The 18,937-nt window shown below is 48.5% G+C and overlaps 1 protein-coding gene across 1 annotated transcript in view; it reads right to left on the bottom strand.

Moving 5' to 3' along the window:
- SPAG17 (sperm associated antigen 17) overlaps window positions 1-18,937 on the bottom strand; it is a gene marked incomplete in the record, with an annotated part of 227,908 nt that overhangs the window by 328 nt on the left and 208,643 nt on the right. The window contains 7 exon segments of the mRNA XM_073614557.1: window positions 55-192; window positions 1,898-2,042; window positions 3,012-3,072; window positions 9,360-9,550; window positions 14,678-14,838; window positions 16,892-16,981; window positions 17,963-18,083. Coding sequence (XP_073470658.1) covers window positions 55-192; window positions 1,898-2,042; window positions 3,012-3,072; window positions 9,360-9,550; window positions 14,678-14,838; window positions 16,892-16,981; window positions 17,963-18,083 — 907 coding nt within the window.

The raw sequence follows: 18,937 nt of genomic DNA, 5'->3' as shown, positions 1-18,937 counted from the left end.
TAGATTTAATGCCCCCCTCCCCCCCGTTAGTTGCTCCTTCTGGAGGGTACATACCGGTTTCTGACATTTTTCTTGGTCTGAGAAGCTCCAGTCTGGACTGGAGGCTGCTACTGATCAGCTTCACTCCCGGCCCCAAATCTCCGTTTGCTGCGCCCTCCATGCGGCTCTCGTACACGCCCTCTGTGAGGACTGGTGGGGGTGGGGTTAAGGATAGAACAATCATAAAACAGCACTGTGTATAACAGGATAGTCTGTGATGGGGATATCAGTGCGGCCGCTGTGCTTGGCTCCAGCTCCTGAACTAGACACGCAGAACGGAAACATTTGTTTAGTTTCAGATAAATTCGTTATTGTTACTAATTTTGTTTAGTTAATTTGTTTAGTTTTGTTTAATTTTGTTTCGTTTATGAATTTTCTAACAAATTCCAAATTTTCAGAACAATTCCAATTCAGGTCGGTCGAAAAAATGATCGACTGATTTGAATTCTGTGTGAAGAATAAGCTGGTTGTTAAGGAGTGGGCTGGGAAGCCGACCGCCGCATCCTTAGCAACCGATAACCTATCAGCGGACTTCTACACTGACAGCTGAAATGTTCACAAAATAATGCTGGCAATAGAAAAGTCAGAAAAAAAAAACCCAATCCATACCAGGCCATTCGAGTCTGATATGGATTTTAAGGGTAAAAAAAAAAGAATGTTGTTGGGTTCCCCCCCCAAACCAGACTCTTATCCGAACATGTAGGCCAGGAAGGGGCCCCCCCTCCTGAACCATACCTGGCCACATGCCCTCAAAATGGGGGGGGGGTGTTTTGTGGCACCCCACGGAACCTTGTCCTCATGTTGGTGGGGACAAGGAACTCTTCCCCACAACCCTGGGCGGTGGTTGTGGGGATCTGCGGGCAGGGGGCTTATCGGAATCTGGAAGCCCCTTTTCACAAGGGGGGGGGGGACCCAGATCCCAGCCCCCCAATGTGAATGAGTATTGACAGTACATGAGTTTCTGACAATTCCTTTATTGAAAAATAAATGTCCCCCCGATGTAGATCCATCCTCAATCACACCGTCTGCCGCACCGCCGACCCAAATGATGACATCACTATCATATTCCCCCTCTGAAAACTGCGTAATCTGTTGTGATGTCACTCCTGAGGAATATTACCAGTGAGATTGCACTGAGCAGCTTTAGGAATGAAAATATCTAAAAATCAATATTTCTCTAGAAAATATTAGTGCTGACTTAGGAAGGAGGAAGTTAATGTATGGGTGGGGACACTGCGGGCTCGTATGACGGGTGGGGACATTGCGGGTTTGTATGACGGGTGGGGACACTGTGGAGTTACAGGACGGGTGGGGACACTGCGGGTTTGTATGACGGGTGGGGACACTGCGGGTTTGTATGACGGGTGGGGACACTGCGGGGTCGTATGACGGGTGGTGACACTGCGGGTTTGTATGACGGGTGGGGACACTGCGGGGTGGTATGACGGGTGGGGACACTGCGGGGTGGTATGACGGGTGGGGACACTGTGGGTTTGTATGACGGCTGGGGACACTGGGGCTCGTATGACGGCTGGGGACATTGCGGGGCTCGTATGACGGGTGGGGACACTGCGGGGGTCGTATGACGGCTGGGGACATTGCGGGGCTCGTATGACGGGTGGGGGACACTGCGGGCTCGTATGACGGCTGGGGACATTGCGGGTCTGTATGACGGGTGGGGACACTGCGGGCTCGTATGACGGGTCGGGACACTGCGGGCTCGTATGACGGGTGGGGACACTGCGGGGTCGTATGACGGGTGGGGACACTGCGGGGTCGTATGACGGGTGGGGACACTGCGGGGTCATGTGATAACAGATGATGCTTTGAGGTAACTCTGCTCTCCAGTAAAGGATATTTGCAGTGACCGGTAGGAAGAGGGTCTCCACCTCACTCTGGATCTCGATGCAATGTGAACATTCAGCGGCCCCCTCCGGCCCTTCCAATCCGATGGCCATAGCAAACAATTCTACTTCCAACCTCGTCTGCATTCCCGCCGCCACCTGCACAGATGACATGAGATGGAGAAATCTGTGTGAAGATTCAGTGACCAGAAAAATGGAAGTCATACAGAGAATGTAAGAGATCCGTCCTTCGAGCTTCCAACAAAGTATGAGGACACATTCCTTACATCCACCAAGTCTGGAAGTGTCATTCAGTAAATACAATGTAGCAATGTATTAGTTTATTGTATTTATTATTCATATATAGAGCAAAGGTGTGATCCGGGGAGCCTAGCCAGGGTGAGGATACGTCACTGGTTGCTAGGAAGCTGACGACCATAAGCTCCCTAACAACCAGTCTGAGTGGGAGGCTGTCACATATAGAGTTGGCGGGTGGGAAAAACAAACACCTCATTTAGTTTGTCAATTTAGGTCTGAAACTGAAGCTCATCCCTAGTGGGAGCCCCTCATAAAGTGTACAGACCCAGGAACTCAGCACAGGGATGGTAGGAACCCCTCATAATGGGCAGAGCGGGTGTACAGACCCAGGAACTCAGCACAGGGATGGTGGGAACCCCTCATAATGGGCACAGCGGGTGTACAGACCCAGGAACTCAGCACAGGGATGGTGGGAACCCCTCATAATGGGCACAGCGGGTGTACAGACCCAGGAACTCAGCACAGGGATGGTGGGAACCCCTCATAATGGGCACAGCGGGTGTACAGACCCGGGAACTCAGCACAGGGATGGTGGGAACCCCTCATAATGGGCACAGCAGGTGTACAGACCCGGGAACTCAGCACAGGGATGGTGGGAACCCCTCATAATGGCCTTTAAGTCATTTCAGAAGCTCCTTTATATTGTAGGAGAAAAGCTAATAAATATACAAATGAAATCAGAAAGTTGGAGAAAGAAAACATATTTCTGTATGTATCTGATCTGTACCATGGGGGGGGGGGGGGGGGCGTAGTATCAGATGAACGCTCATACCAGTCTTAGCCCTGTGGAAGGACATCTGGGACACTTACCGGCCCCGGGGTGTAGATGACTCTCAGGCCACTGCTTGGGGGTGGAGACTTCACCCGGAACCTGCCGGAAGAAACACAAGTTCTCTGTGATCTCATATTAAGTAGAAATGGTTTGTTCAATGAAGAAATGTGAAACTAAATAATTAACATAATCTATAAATAAATCCTGGCTCTTTTAGTGTGATGTGTTACGTCAGATTGCAATTCTTTTTTCGGACTTAACCACTTGACCTCCGGAAGGTTTCACCCCCTTCATGACCAGACACTATTTTTTGCTATGAAGCACTGGCCCTACTTTATCTGATAATTGAGCGGTCATGCAACACTGTACCCAAATTAACTTGATATATATTATTTTCACACAAATAGAGCTTTCTTTTGGTGGAATTTAATCAGCACTGTTTGGCTCTCATTCATGAGACTCATTGTTTACTATTGTAATGCTGTGATTGGCTCACAACTATCATATGGTACAGGGTGCTGTTTGGCCCGGGTATCATGTGATCACTGGTGACAAATCACAGATCACACACAGTAGTAAAAACAATGATGTCATGAATGGATTCCATTCATGACTCCTGATTACTATGTAACGTGTCATCGCACAACGATTACGTGGTATCTTGGCCGTTCATGGCGATCCGATCAGGGCCGTAGATAAGGAGGTACCACCAGTCCTCCTGTACGGGGCCCGGGCCAGCAGGGGGGCCCAGACACAAGGTGCCTCAGATATGGACAGGCAGGGTGATTTGTATGGCAGGAGGGCAATTACTGGAACCAATCCCCTGTATGGCTCTTTGCAGCAGCTGAAAGCCGGCTTCTCCTCCCCTCCCTCCTGTTGGCTTTCAGCTGCTGCAGAGAGAGCCATACAGGGGATTGGTTCCAGTAATATCATATTTACCAGCCCCTTCCTTTCCCGAATGAACACAATAAGTGATCGATACCGATCATCACTGCGCTCATTCATAACTGAAGCATTGGGTGTCTGGGGCCCAGTGTCAGGTTGTCTGTATGGGGCCCCCGTGTCAGGTTGTCTGTACGGGGCCCCCGTGTCAGGTTGTCTGTACGGGGCCCCACATGTGAGGTTGTCTGTACGGGGCCCCACATGTGAGGTTGTCTGTACGGGGCCCCCCGTATCAGGTTGTCTGTACGGGGCCCCCCGTGTCAGGTTGTCTGTACGGGGCCCCCCGTGTCAGGTTGTCTGTACGGGGCCCCACGTCTGAGGTTGTCTGTACGGGGCCCCCCATGTGAGGTTGTCTGTACGGGGCCCCCCGTGTCAGGTTGTCTGTACGGGGCCCCCCGTGTCAGGTTGTCTGTACGGGGCCCCACGTCTGAGGTTGTCTGTACGGGGCCCCCCATGTGAGGTTGTCTGTACGGGGCCCCCCGTGTCAGGTTGTCTGTACGGGGCCCCCCGTGTCAGGTTGTCTGTACGGGGCCCCACGTCTGAGGTTGTCTGTACGGGGCCCCCCATGTGAGGTTGTTTGTACGGGACCCCCCGTGTCAGGTTGCCTGTACGGGACCCCCCGTGTCAGGTTGTCTGTACGGGGCCCCCGTGTCAGGTTGTCTGTACGGGGCCCCACGTCTGAGGTTGTCTGTACGGGGCCCCCCATGTGAGGTTGTCTGTACGGGGCCCCCCGTGTCAGGTTGTCTGTAAGGGGCCCCCCGTATCAGGTTGTCTGTACGGGGCCCCCCGTGTCAGGTTGTCTGTACGGGGCCCCACGTCTGAGGTTGTCTGTACGGGGCCCCACGTCTGAGGTTGTCTGTACGGGGCCTCCCGTGTCAGGTTGTCTGTACGGAGCCTCCCGTGTCAGGTTGTCTGTACGGGGCCCCCCGTGTCAGGTTGTCTGTACGGGGCCCCCCGTGTCAGGTTGTCTGTACGGGGCCCCCCGTGTCAGGTTGTCTGTACGGGGCCCCACGTGTGAGGTTGTCTGTACGGGACCCCCCGTGTCAGGTTGCCGGTATGGGACCCCCCGTGTCAGGTTGCCTGTACGGGGGTCCCCCGTGTCAGGTTGTCTGTACGGGGCTCTGTGGTTTCTAACAGAAGCACTGGGTCTGATACCAAGCAACGCAATCCCCAGCCCAGGGGAGGCGCGCAGTGCGCACGAGCAGCGCGATTTCCGGGTACGTCACAGTGCCCGGGGGAGCAGCCCACCAGTAGTAAATGTACTCTTAAACTTCAACTTTAAATCAGATGCATCAAACAAAAATCTTGGGCTATTTCAGGACATCTCTTATCCACGGCACCAACTGAGGTTCGGCCACCAGGGGGAGCTCCTGTACTGCGCTCTGCCCATAGAGCTGTGACTGGGAAGCCAGCAGAGCGTATTAATGAATAGCAGTCAGAGGGTCACAGGAGGGCGGCGAGGCTGCTGTGATGGAAGGGAGGTTGCTGCCATCTCTGACACAAGGATATGGATATGGATGAGTTTTGGGGGAAGAAAAATGGCTCCCAGTTCTATCGGCTGACATTAGAGATCAGAAATCTCATAATTCTCTTCACCTGGAAGCTGCACAGAGGCCCCGGGAGAGGGAACGCGCGGTTTGGTAATCCACTTAGGTGGATTAACCCACTAATACCCAGTAAATGTACTCCAACATGGGGGTATATTTACCAGCGCTCAGCTGACTCCCTGTCTGTTAATCCCACCCATGAGCAGTGACTTTGCCTAGGCTGAGATGATGTCATCGGTCTGCTGCAGGCAGGAGGAAGCATTTTCTCAGTCTCCCTCCCCCCGGTGATCAGACCGCAACATTGTAAGCTTTGTAGCCCAGTGATCAGACCGCAACATTGTAAGTTTTGTAGCCCAGTGATCAGACCACAACATTGAAACTTTTATAGCCCAGAGATCAGACCGCAACATTGTAACTTTTGTAGCCCAGTGATCAGACCGCAACATTGTAACTTTTGTAGCCCAGTGATCAGACCGCAACATTGTAACTTTTGTAGCCCAGTGATCAGACTGCAACATTGTAACTTTTATAGCCCAGAGATCAGACCGCAACATTGTAACTTTTGTAGCAAGTCACAAGTAAGAGGCTGCGCAGGGGCTGATCTGTGTCAGACATAAAATAAATGATATGCCCCCTATATCTGCCACCTATAGCATCTGCTATCATCCCTTCTATGAATGTTTCTCTCTGGTCAGCGTCTGTAGCCAGCTCGAAGTTTCCCACTTCACCCAAAACAGAACTGGTAGATGAATCATAGACCAGAACAGACTCACCTTGTGTGGACTGACACCATATGCCTGGAACCCATTGAAGGACCAATCGCTGACACCACCTCAGCTGGGGGGGGGGGGTGATCTTCAGGATGCACCCCGTCCAAACACCATAATTAACAGGAAAACTCTATCTCAGGTCTTTACCAACAAGCCCCAGCAGGGGGCAACTCATCAGAAGAAGCTGGGCGGAGTGTCCCAAACACTGCTGGGGCTTGTTGGTAAAGACCTGAGATTGAGGCTCTACATTAGAAGGCGAAATGCGTTAGTGGGAGGAGCTGGTTGGAGTGTCCTGAACAGTGCCGGAACAATAAAGTTGTATGCGGTGAGTGGCTTCCTATCCACTTACTGACCAATCCTTTTCTGGCACCTTTCGCTTACAAGTTTTTTTTTGCTAGAAAAGTATTTAGAACCCCTAAATATTACGGTATATATTTTTCTTAGAAAAAAAAAGAGACCCTAGAGAATAAAATGGCGATCGTTTTGTAATATTTTATTTCACACTGTATTACGTGGCTTTTTTTGGGGGGGAAATACACATTAATGAATTTTGATTGCAAAAGAACACAAAACATATAACTCAATTATTTGGGGAAAATATAAAAGATGATGTTACGCCGAGTAAATAAATACCTAACATGTCACGCTTCAAAATTGCGCACATCAGTCGTGGAATGGCAACAAACGAAATAAAAATCTCCATAGGCGACACTGTAAACATTTTTACAGGTTACCAGTTTAGAATTACAGAGGAGGTCTAGCGCTAGAATTATTGCTCTCGCTCTGACGTTCACAGCGATATCTCACATGTGTGGTGCGAACATCGTTTACATATGCGTGCACGACTTACGTATGCGTTAGGACAGGGGCACTTTAAAAAAAAAAAAAAATCTTATTTTATTTTTTATTTTGACACTGTAGCTTTTTATTTATTTTTTATCACTTTTATTCCTATTACAAGGAATAGAAACATCCATTGTAACAGAATAAGGATGACAGGTCCTCTTTAAGGGGAAATCTGGGGTCAATAAGACCCCAAATCTCTCCTTTACCTTTAAAAGCAAAAAATAAATTTAAAAAAATTTTTAAAAATTTAAAAAAAAAGGAATCTTTTGCTTTAAAAAAAAAGTTAAATAGTTTAGTTCTGCCCTAGACGGGAAGTGACGTCATTACGTCGATCTGTTCCTCCAAGACCATAGAGTTGATCTGGTAACCTCTATGGTCAGCTGCGTGACCCATCGGATCGTTTCTCAGGTGTGTCAGTGAAAACAGTAAGTCCGAGAAACACACCGGTGAGCGGCGGGGGTGGGGGTGGGGGTAAGGCTCCTCCTGCTGCTTCTTAAAGCGATCCAGCGGCTGATTAGCTGCTCAGATTGCTTTCATGAGAAAAAACAAACCTGGTTTATGGGTGATATCTGTAGCCATAACCCCGGCAAACTAATTGCAAGCCGTATATATATATATATATATATATACATATATATATACGTATTGAGGTCAGCAAGTGTCTATTCTGGTATGTGGACTGTATATTGATCTGTATCTATTGGAGTTATGTGTGATCACACAGCAGTGAAATGTGGGATCTCTATTCTATGTGCTGCACATGGGAAAAGTAAAACTAAAGCAGCGTCCACCAACCTCTTCAGACCCGACACCCTTCAAAAGTATGCAAAATCTGGGGGCCGCTCAGGTGAATTCCACCTTTATACCGTGTTTTTTTTTTAGGATAAACTGCTCTTCATGTAAATAGTAATGGATATCAACTATTTTTTTTATTATCAACTGATTTTTTTATTATCAAAGGACAACTGACCAAAAATAATCCCCTGAAAAAATCACGTTAGTGACGCAACATGTAGGGCGGAGGCAGTGACATCATCATGGAGATCAACTGATTTTTTATTATCAAAGCAAAACTGACCAAAAATAATCCCCTGAAGAAATCACGTGACGCAACACGTAGGGCGGAGCCAGTGACGTCATTGCGCCAAACAATAAAGTGTGGCGCACATAGGAACCAGCGGTGCCGCCGATGAATAGTCAAGCTGTGTTTTTGGCATGCATTCAATTAAGCGCACAGAAAAATTTGAGTTTTTATTTTATTTTTTAAAATAAAGTGATAGTTTAATTTATGGAAAGCGGGATGGTGTCTAGACATGTGCACTGATGAAAAATGTGTTTGTTTTCATTTCATTCGTTTTTTTCGTAAATTCGAAAAATCGAATATTCGGAATTTGTAAATTCGTTAATTCGGAATTCAGAAATTCGAAAATAGGAAAGAAAAATCCAAAAATTCGAAGGAACGAAAATCCAAAAATTCTAAATAAGAACTAACTAATAATAACTATTAAATTATAGGTATTGGAATTTTATTTCAAATTTGGCTGTTAGTGAACGTAACGAATACGAATTCATCCAAAGTTACGAATTATCCAAAATAACGAATGCTGTATCTAAAACGAATGGTACGTAACAAATTAATAGAAATAATAATAATAAAAACTTTTTTATTATTATTTATTCATTCCGTTCCATTTGCCTAGATACGGCATTCGTTAATTCAGATCATTTGTAGCTTCGGATAAATTCGTATTCATTTCGTTCACTAACAGCCAAATTTGAAAGGAAATTCCAATACCTATAATTTAATATTTAGTTATTATTTGGAATTTTCGGATTTTCGTTCCTTCGAATTTTTGAATTTTCTTTCTTATTATCGCATGTTCGAATTTACAAATTTTGGAATTTACAAATTGCGATCATAACGAATGATCCGGAAAAAAAAAAACGAATGAAACGTAAACGAACACTGCACGTCTATAAAATAACAACTCACCAGTTTATAACTTAGCAAAAAAATCAATAAAACGACACATTCATTTACTAAAACTGGAGCGGACAGAATCTGGAGCAGCTGTGTATAGCAACCAATCAGCTTCTACTTGTTAAGCTTTGAAAATGAAAGCTAATAGCTGATTGGTTGCCGCGCACATCTAATCCAGTTTTTTTTTTTTTTTGTTACAATGTTGTTGTTGTTGCACGCCCCCCCCTCAGACTGTGAAGGGTTTATAAACCCCGTACTCCATTCTTGTCAGTAATATTCTATCTATTATTGAGGGATTACCGGCAGAAGTCCACTCCGACATTCTTCATGATCACTGTCAGGGCGTACGTGTGCCCCTCTCTGAGCACCCCAAACTGCGCCACCGCCGGGATGAGGTGGAATCCTCGCGGGATGCGTTTCACAGCGCTGTTTGAAGGCGTGGTGGAGGAAGTGCGCACCGCGCGTCTCACCGGATCTTCCACCGCCGCAAACTGGAGGAGACACAAAAATACAAGATATGTCTACGGGGACACCACAAACACCTCCCTGTATAATGACCCGCAAGAGGAGCTTACACTCTAATGTCCCCCCACAGTCACACACTATTATTATTATACATTTATATACACTCACTGGCAACTTTATTAGGTCCACCTTGCTAGTAGCGGGTTGGACCCCCTTTATTAGGTCCACCTTGCTAGTCCCGGGTTGGACCCCCTTTATTAGGTCCACCTTGCTAGTCCCGGGTTGGACCCCCTTTATTAGGTCCACCTTGCTAGTCCCGGGTTGGACCCCCTTTATTAGGTCCTCCTTGCTAGTCCCGGGTTGGACCCCCTTTATTAGGTCCTCCTTGCTAGTCCCGGGTTGGACCCCCTTTATTAGGTCCACCTTGCTAGTCCCGGGTTGGACCCCCTTTATTAGGTCCACCTTGCTAGTCCCGGGTTGGACCCCCTTTATTAGGTCCACCTTGCTAGTCCCGGGTTGAACCCCCTTTATTAGGTCCTCCTTGCTAGTCCCGGGTTGGACCCCCTTTATTAGGTCCTCCTTGCTAGTCCCGGGTTGGACCCCCTTTATTAGGTCCTCCTTGCTAGTCCCGGGTTGGACCCACATTGGCCTTCATTCTTGGTGGCAGATACAACAAGGTGTTGGAAATGTTCCTCAGAGATTTTTCTCCATAGTGACCTGATAACATCACACACTTGCTTCAGATTTGTCGGCTGCACATTTATAATGGGAATTTCCCGTTCCACCACTTAACAAAGGTGCTCTATTGGATGAGATGTGGTGACTGTGGAGGCCATTGGAGTACAGGGACCTCATTGTCCAGTGGTGAGATGATTGGAGCTTTGTGACATGGTGCATTATCCTGCTGGAAGGAGCCATCAGAAGATGGGGACACTGTAGTCATAAAGGGATGGACATGGTCAGCAACAATACCCAGGTAGGTCGTGCGGTTTAAATGGGGGGGGGCCCAAAGTGTGCCAAGAAAATATCCCCCCCCCACACCATTACACCCCCACCACCAGCCTGAACCGGTGATACCCCATCCCCCACACCATTACACCCCCACCACCAGCCTGAACCGGTGATACCCCATCCCCCACACCATTACACCCCCCACCACCAGCCTGAACCGGTGATATAAGGCAGGATGGATCCATGCGCCAAATTCTGACCCCACCATCTGAATGTCGCAGCTGAAATCCAGACTCATCAGACCAGGCAACGTTTTTCCAATCTTCTATTGTCCAATGTTGGTGATCCTGTGCCAATTGTAGCCTCAGATTCCTGTTCTTAGCTGACAGGAGTGGCACCCGGTGTGGTCTTCTGCTGCTGTAGCCCATCTGCTTCACGGTTGGATGTGTTGCGTGTTCAGAGATGGTATTCTGCATTCCTTGGATGTAACAAGTGGTTACAAGTAACAAGTTACTATTGCCTTTCTATCATCTGGAACCAGTCTGCCCTTTCTCCTCTGACCTCTGACATCAACAAGGCATTTTCCTCCACACAACCGCTGCTTACTGGATATTTTATCTTTTTCCCACCATTCTCTGTAATCCCCGAGAGATGGTTGTGTGTGAAAATCCCAGAAATACTCAGACTGGCCCATCTGGCACCAACAACCATGCCATGTTCAAAGTCACTTAAATCCCCTTTCTTCCCTATTCTGATGCTCGGTTTGAACTTCAGCAAGTCGTCTTCACTACATCTAGATGGCTAAATGCATTGAGTTGCTGCCATGTGATTGGCTGATTAGCAATTTGTGTTACCAAGCAATTGAACAGGTGTACCTAATAAAGTGGCCAATGAGAGAACACTGAGTCGGTCACGTTAGTCTCTTACCAGAGGAGCTTACACTCTAATGTCCCCTCCCCCACAGTCACATACTATTATAATTATACATTTATTTAGCTCTGACCAGGGCTGGACTGGGACAAAAATTTGGCCCTGGACTTCACCCAGACTGGCCCACTTTGACAGGTCTCTCCCATGCCGGCTTGTCACCCAAGCCCCCCCCCCCCCCACTAGCTATTAGCCGTTTTACATTATTTCTCTTATAGGCAGTATCAGTGGGGAAGCTAGACATTATTTCACCTGGGGCAAAGAATCAGTTTGGCGCCCCCCCCCCCAATGGAACAAGATTAGGCAGGAAAGTGAGGCCGCCCTCCTTCCAGATCGTATGATGAGCTTCTAAGTGATGACTCCTGAGCATCATGTCTGTATTCAGGCGCGCTGCATAACTAGCCAGGGAGAGGAGGTGAGCACTGCGGGGGGGGGGGGACAGAGGACTGGAGGGAGGCAGCGGTCCACTGTCACTGAAATCGGCCCACTGAGCCATCGGCCCACCGGGAAACTCCCTGTAGTCCCAATGGCCAGTACATGCCTGGCTCTGACATATACAGCAGTGCTGTACAAAGAACACAGAGCCAGTCACATCAGTCTCTGTACCAGAGGAGTTTCTCCACCAGGTGGTGCTGTTTTGCAAGGTGCTGTTGGCTCACTCTACTTTGGTCTCAGCTAGAGGAAACATCAAACCTGGGCCTGTCCTGCAGGCTTCTCCCCCAACCACCATGCAGTGGGTGGGGGGAGATGAAGGTGGAGGCTCTCCAGAGGCACTGAGGCCTACTCCATGTGCTCAAGCTGCAATGGATCCTGGGCCTGTCCCTATGCAAGGGGAGTCCTTACCAGTCTTCCAGGATAAAGTGGTGAACAGACTGCGCCGCATTGCTAAGGAGGAACATAAACTTACTGTCATGAAAGAAGATCTCAGGAAAAAGAAATACCTGCATAGTAAGTCTGAAAACAGTAAGAGGGAAGTCTCCAAGCTGAAGTCTCTGGAAGAGGCATTGAAAAAGCAGGAGAAGTTGGTCGCCTCTCTGAAGGAGAGCAGCGGTGTGTTCAGAGAAAAGTGTGAGAATGAGGAGAGATTCTAACAGATGAAGGCAAGTGCCTGTGCCAGTACCAGCCAGAGGGTGGATGCCAGAGCAACGGCGACAGTATGGATGGGGGGTAAGGAAGTGGCTTCACATGGTGGCCCCAGTACTACCCCTGTCTTAGGATCTGTCGTGTCTGAGTCAGTATCTGCCACCCTCTCTCCCCAGCAGCCTGGGTCATCTCTAGGGGAGGTTGAGGAAAATAGCGGATTGCTGCAGACCATTACAAAATGGAGTCTTCCTTGAGTGGCACCGACTCGTCAGATGAGGATCATGGTCAAGGAGTGCTTGCTGAAAATCTCTCAGTGTGTGGAGGACTTTCCTGAGATTGCACCTGCCAACAGATCCTTGCAAGCAGCAGAGAATGCAGGATGGATTAGCTGGCTGTGAGGAGTCCCACATGGACACTAACAGTGCAGAGCAAGAATGTCACATGAACATTGAAACTGCAGAGCAGGCGGGTCGTATGAATGCTGAAACAACTGGTTTTTTTTCTAAACAGAAGACTTTACTTGATGACGGGACTGCTGGTAATGGTGGTACTTCTGGGACTATGGTGAAGGGGACTGTTGTGCTGGAGGGGAGGAGGGAGGATCAAGTGGTGCGTAATTTACCAAACCAGATTTCAGAGGTTCCTATGCAGCCGGTTAATATTCCTATGCAGCCAGTTAATGTTTCATCTGTCCCAGTTAGGAATTATGCTAAGGCTGTGTTGGGACAAAGTCATGCTGCTGCTGGTTGAAGGGAGCCAGTTGTGCGACTTTCACCTAACGCACCTTCTTCTATTAAAGCAGGAATGTTGTACAGCTCAGGTGGGAAGGAGGAGGTATTCCACCTATCAGGAGGGTGGTTGTGGATAAGATCCTAGCCATGGGATTTAAGGCGGAGGATATTTATGCCCTCATCAGTCCGGCTGGTTCCTATAAATATGATTTATCATTTGTGCGTCCAGAGTCACTGGATCTGTTTTGGGAGCGGTTTGAATATGTATATAGGGACCAGCCGGACTGGAAGGGGCTTGTCCCTAAGGTAATCTCACGACAGCCCTTGATGAAGAATGTGACTATCCTGACAAGGAATGAGTCTATACCCCCTGAGGATTTATGGGTCTGGTTGAGGAGGTTGTGCCCGCTAAAAAAGATTGTGGATGATAGAGGAATCTGGACGGGTGGGTGATCGGTGTCAATGAGGTTGAGTGTGTGTGGGAATGTGGTCCAGCATTTGCCCTCCTCTGCCTTTATTGGTAGAGCTAGAATTATCGTCTTCTACCCTGGTCAACCTAAACTGTGCCATAAATGTGGAGTCAAGGGACATTTCTCCTCTAAATGTCCAGAACAGAAGTGCTCTTTGTGTCAGGAACTAGGGAATCTGACAAGGGACTGTAACATCATTAAATGTAACCTATGTGATAAGGTTGGTCACCCTTATAGCCGGTGCCCTGAGGCTTTGCACAATAGGCCAGAGTTAGTGGAGGAATTCTTCCATCTGGATAGAGAAGAGTCTGGGTTGGCGGGGGTTGTACCAGGGAATCCTAGAGTCTCTGTCCTGTCAGAATCTGTGTCTGTGAGGCCCTCCGTGGTGTCAGTGTCCCCCCAGTCTGTGGTCTCCCAGTGTCAGAAAGTGTGGTTGTCAAGTCTGTGTCTGCACCTATTGTTTCTCCTAGTGTAGTGAAGGCAGTGGAAGGTGCTGGACCAGAATGTATGGTGGTGCCAACCCCCTCCTCCTCGGCGTAGCAGAAGTGCGGGTGGAATGAGGGATGGATTGGATGATGGGGGAGGTGGGAAAGGCATGAGGGTGGCTGGTGCAGAATGTAAGGTGAATGATGTGGAAGTCGGGGTGAATGATGTGGGGAGGGGGGTTGGAATTGCATCCTGATGGCGATTAAATCTCAAAATGTTTCTTAGCCTGGATTGTGTTTAAGTTGAGTTTCGGGGTTTGTAGTTGTCATTAAAATATGTTTCTTTCTATGTTATCTTGTCAAGAAACGTTTTTCTGATTTGCTTTGATCTGAGCTGTATGTTTGTGTGATTTTTTAATAAAAAAAATGTACACTCTAATCCCCCCCCCCCCTCCAGTCACACGCTATTATTATACATTTATATAGCTCTGACATATACCGCAGCGCTGTACTGAGAACACTGAGCCAGTCACTTCAGTCTCTGAACCAGAGGAGCTTACACTCACCTTGCTATTCAGTACAGATGCTGGTTTCCCGCTGAGGATGGACACGGGTAGTCTCACTTTCTCCCTCCGGGGGCGCCCCGTCACATCCGTGTTCAGGCTGCTGCTGAGAGGGTGATACGTCTGAGCCGGGATCATCTCTGGCCAGACAAAGTTTACCCCGTCTGGAGGAGGAACCGTTTGTTTGGTTAAACGGACATTTTCCTTTCATTTACAATCCCGCCACCATCACCACATCATTATTATAGGGATACAAAAACTTCCTCTTCCATTGTGTAAATAAAACGCCTCCTCTGATCTCCTTAATATGACTGTAAAGCCCCCGGGACACACGGGCTGAATGTCGGGAGACATTTACCGGTTCAAAAGAAAATCGACCGTTGTTCGGGTGGCTTCTGTTGGACGTGTGTGCTGGAAAACCAGCAGCCGACCGACTCCCGATCAGTGCTGTCAGCCAATGGCAGAGAGCGCTGATCGGAGTGTTTTGGCGGAGGGGGGGTTCCCCTGTCAGAACAGCTCAGCAGGGGAGATTGCTGGACTAACCTCTCATTGTTAGTACAGCGGCTCCCGACCGGAGCTGTCTGTTTTTTTTCGTGCAACCCGCGAAAAAAAAAAAAAAACTGTAGCGTGTACCCGGCTTATAGCTGGACAAACAGCATTGTGGATGTTTCACATCATTAAAGACTGCAGACTGCTATTGTTTTCAGTAAGACAGACTCTGTCCTTTCCCTGGGCCCCATCAGGTTAACAGTGGGGCCCAGGAGGTGGAAGCAGAGGAGGGACATTTTTCCATTTTCGAGGTGTAGGCAGATAAATTCAGTGTTGCTTTTCTGCTGCACCCCAGGAGGTGGGGGATTGGGGGGTCCCGTCAGGAGGGCTGTATGGGCCCCCATGATTTCTAACAGCAGCCCTGAGTTCAGCAATGATCTGCAAATGTAATGAAGGCTGTCCCCATCAGCACATTTTTCCCACTCCTCCAAAATGACACCCACACATCAAGGCATTTTGGTATTTGCATAACTCCTCCCAAGAGCCCACCCACTGCTTGTATCAGGACTGAGAGCTCTTGGTGGGAGTACTAAGGCCGGGGTGCTGCAATGTTTTCAGGAAGCTCTGTACAGCCCCCTGCTGGCCCCTCCCACCAGCCATGGACAAGGGGTGGACTCTGCCCTGGGCACTGTGGTATCATGTGAGGTGGGGGGGTCGCCAAGGAGATGGGGGGGGGACCGGGGAGGTGATTTGTGTTGGAACGCGAGGAGCGCAGGGGGTAAGTATCATTCTAGGAAAGAAAATTTTTGGGGGGGGGGGGGTGCTAAGAGGTGATTTAGGGAGACTTGTGTCAGGAGGAGGGATGGTAGGAAGAAGTTTTGCGCTAGGATGGGGGATTGGGGAGGTGGTGGGAGGGGGGATTTGGAGAGTGGCGGGAGGGGGAGAGGTATACCTGGAGGCGAAATTTTAGGGGTAGAGGATTTGTGCTAGGAGGAGGTGATTTTTTTTAAGGAAGGAAGGGGCATCTGAGCTGGGGGGGAATCGGGGGGAGGATTTGTACTGGGGATAGGGGGAAAGCATGCAGATTTGTGCTCAATTTTTTTTTTGGGGGGGGGGGGGATTTGTGCTGGGAGGGGGATTTCAGCAGGGGGGTGGATTTGATTTGTACTGGGGATAGCGGGAAAGCATGCAGATTTGTGGTCAGTTTTTTTTTTTTTGGGGGGGGGGGGTTTGCTGACAGATGTTGGTCATACATCTTGAGAGCGGGGGCGCAGTTTGGCATATTCGCCCCGAGCTGGGGGGTGTGCTAAAAGTGGTGATTTAGGGAGATTTGTGTCAGGAGGAAGGATGGTAGGAAGATTTGTGCTAGGATGGGGGATTGAGGGGGGGGGGGGATTTGTGCTGGGAGGGGATATTTGGAGTGTGTAGGGGGGGAAGATGTGTACTCGTCCGTGCTCTTTTTTTTTTTTTTTTTTTTTGAGTGTGGGGGGGTGATTTTTACTGACACATACTGGTCATACATCTGGGGGGGGGGCGCAGTTTGGCATGTTCGCCCTGGGCTCTAGATGTCCTTGTCCTGGCACTGGATGGCAGTAAAAACATGGTTCAATTGCGTGTTTTACCTCCTCCCCACCCAACCCAACCGCAAGTCTATACGAGCCCTAAGAGAAATGTAATCAAACTAGGGGGCTCCTCAATGACCAGAAATCCCCATAATATTAGCCTTACCTGTCTCCTGATCTGGTAACGTGCTCAGCGCCGTGGGGCTCTCTCTATCCTTGCACTCCGCTAGTCTTTCCTCACCGTCCAGTTTAGAGCCTGTAGAAGGTGAACGCTCATTATAAAATCTATAGCACAGTAAAGCTAAGAACACGTCTCATTCCATCACATATACCAGAAATAAGAAGATTATTCCTCATTCCGGGACAGTCGGCGGAGCCAAGAAACCATTGCTTTACACCCCATCAGCCACATGGACATCCAGGACCACTGGTGTATAATGCAAAAATATAACCCAATATTATAGAGCCATTTATTCCAAATTGCATACAGCTGTTCCAGGCTTTTTGCCCATCATCGGCACAGTCACTGTCTCACTGGGTCCCAAGCTGTACTCCACAGAATCCATGGTGTCCATAAACCACTTGAAGACCAGGCCTTTTCTGGCACTTTTTGTTTGCAAGTTTAAATTAGTATTTATTGCTAGAAAATGACTTCTAACCCCCAAACATTATAGGAAATAAAATGGTTATCGTTGCAATTTTTTCATGTCCACGGTATTTGATTTTTCTGCCTTTTGGCTAGGTGGACCAGAGTGCCTTCTCCTATCTGGAGCTTTGCACCTCGTGGGCTCAGGGGAAGGTTCTTCCTCCTCAGGAGGGGATCAGGGGGTGCTCTTGGTATAACTATGGGTTTGGGACTCCATTGTGGGCGTAAGCTCCAGAGAAAGGATAATGTAGCATCACCCTGGGATTGGTGGGTTCATATTTACTCATCTAAAAGAATAGATCCTTCCAAATATTCTCCCAAAATGTGCTCCAGTGTTCTTTTCTTTTCACTGCACCCATCCTCTCCATTCAGAGGAGCTATATAGAGGTCTTCAGGGGTAATACAACTCTTCATTCTATGTACTGGAAGATCTGTCCGCTACACACGGCTCAATCAAAAATGTATCCCTCTCCCCGTGTTCTCTGTATTTTTTATTTTCTATCAATTTACTTTCAGAAAATGACATCCAATGAACTGCTTATAATACAGTCAGGAGGCGGGGCAATTTTAACCACTTTAGTGGACACACACCTGACGACTCCTCCTCCTCTACACTGAGTGCTAGCTCCTCCTCCTCGTCCGTATCCTCTTCATCCTCCCAGGCAGTAGAAGACGAGGGCAGCTGGTTGGACAGAGCATCCATGTCTGGAGACTGAGAAGACAAGAGATGGTTATATAGAAATAACTGGAAGGATAGGACATCCTACAAGACACTCCTTTCGAAAGGCAGGTTAGGTGTAAACCCTGATGAGAGTACATGGAGTCTCCTCTGTGTATCATAAACAACTTTCATTTTTTTAATAAAATATATTTTCACCTCTTTCATATCTCTGTTTAACTATTTGAAGACATGAGAGTGAGGCCACCCATACCCTGAGACCATCAGACATTGTGTATTAAGTATGGCTATACATTCAACTAGATTTAATGCTCAACAATCCTTCCTACGCTCAATGTTCTCAGACATCAAAAATCAACCTGAAGAGTCCCAAATGGGGAAATTGAACCCAACGCTTTGCAGCAGCACCACCACCAGTGGTGGCCACTCCATTAGGGGCGCTGCCCCCCTAATCCATTTTTTTTTTTTTTTTTTAAGGACATGATTGGGGCCAGAGGTTCTAATTGGCTTCAGAAAAGGGTGGGCTCGGGTTGCAGTACCCACTTGTGTGACAATAGCGAATTAATATTCACTATTGTCTTCCTGCTTCTCCCACCCGGTCAATGAGGAAGCGGGTCTTAAGACCCAATTGGCCAAGAGGAGAAGCGACCATATTGGCCGAAAGCAGGGGGGGAAGTGCCAAGGTGGAGACGCAGGGGGAAGCCACCAAAGCTGCCCGCGGCCTGGATGGGGTAAGTGCAGGGCTGATGGACGGACGATCAACAGAGCGACGGATGGGGGGTTTGACTGAGCGACGGGGGGGGGGGGTTTGACCGATTGACCGAGCGAAGGGGGGATTGGGTGTTTTGTTTAACTTAGAGCAGCAGCCGCCACTGACCACCACCCTT

Source organism: Aquarana catesbeiana, linkage group LG02 (genome assembly GCF_042186555.1).
Source record: "Aquarana catesbeiana isolate 2022-GZ linkage group LG02, ASM4218655v1, whole genome shotgun sequence".
Classification (NCBI taxonomy): Eukaryota; Metazoa; Chordata; class Amphibia; order Anura; family Ranidae; genus Aquarana; species Aquarana catesbeiana.
Note: the sequence above shows the minus strand (reverse complement) of the source record. Positions and strands in the feature narration are given on the sequence as shown.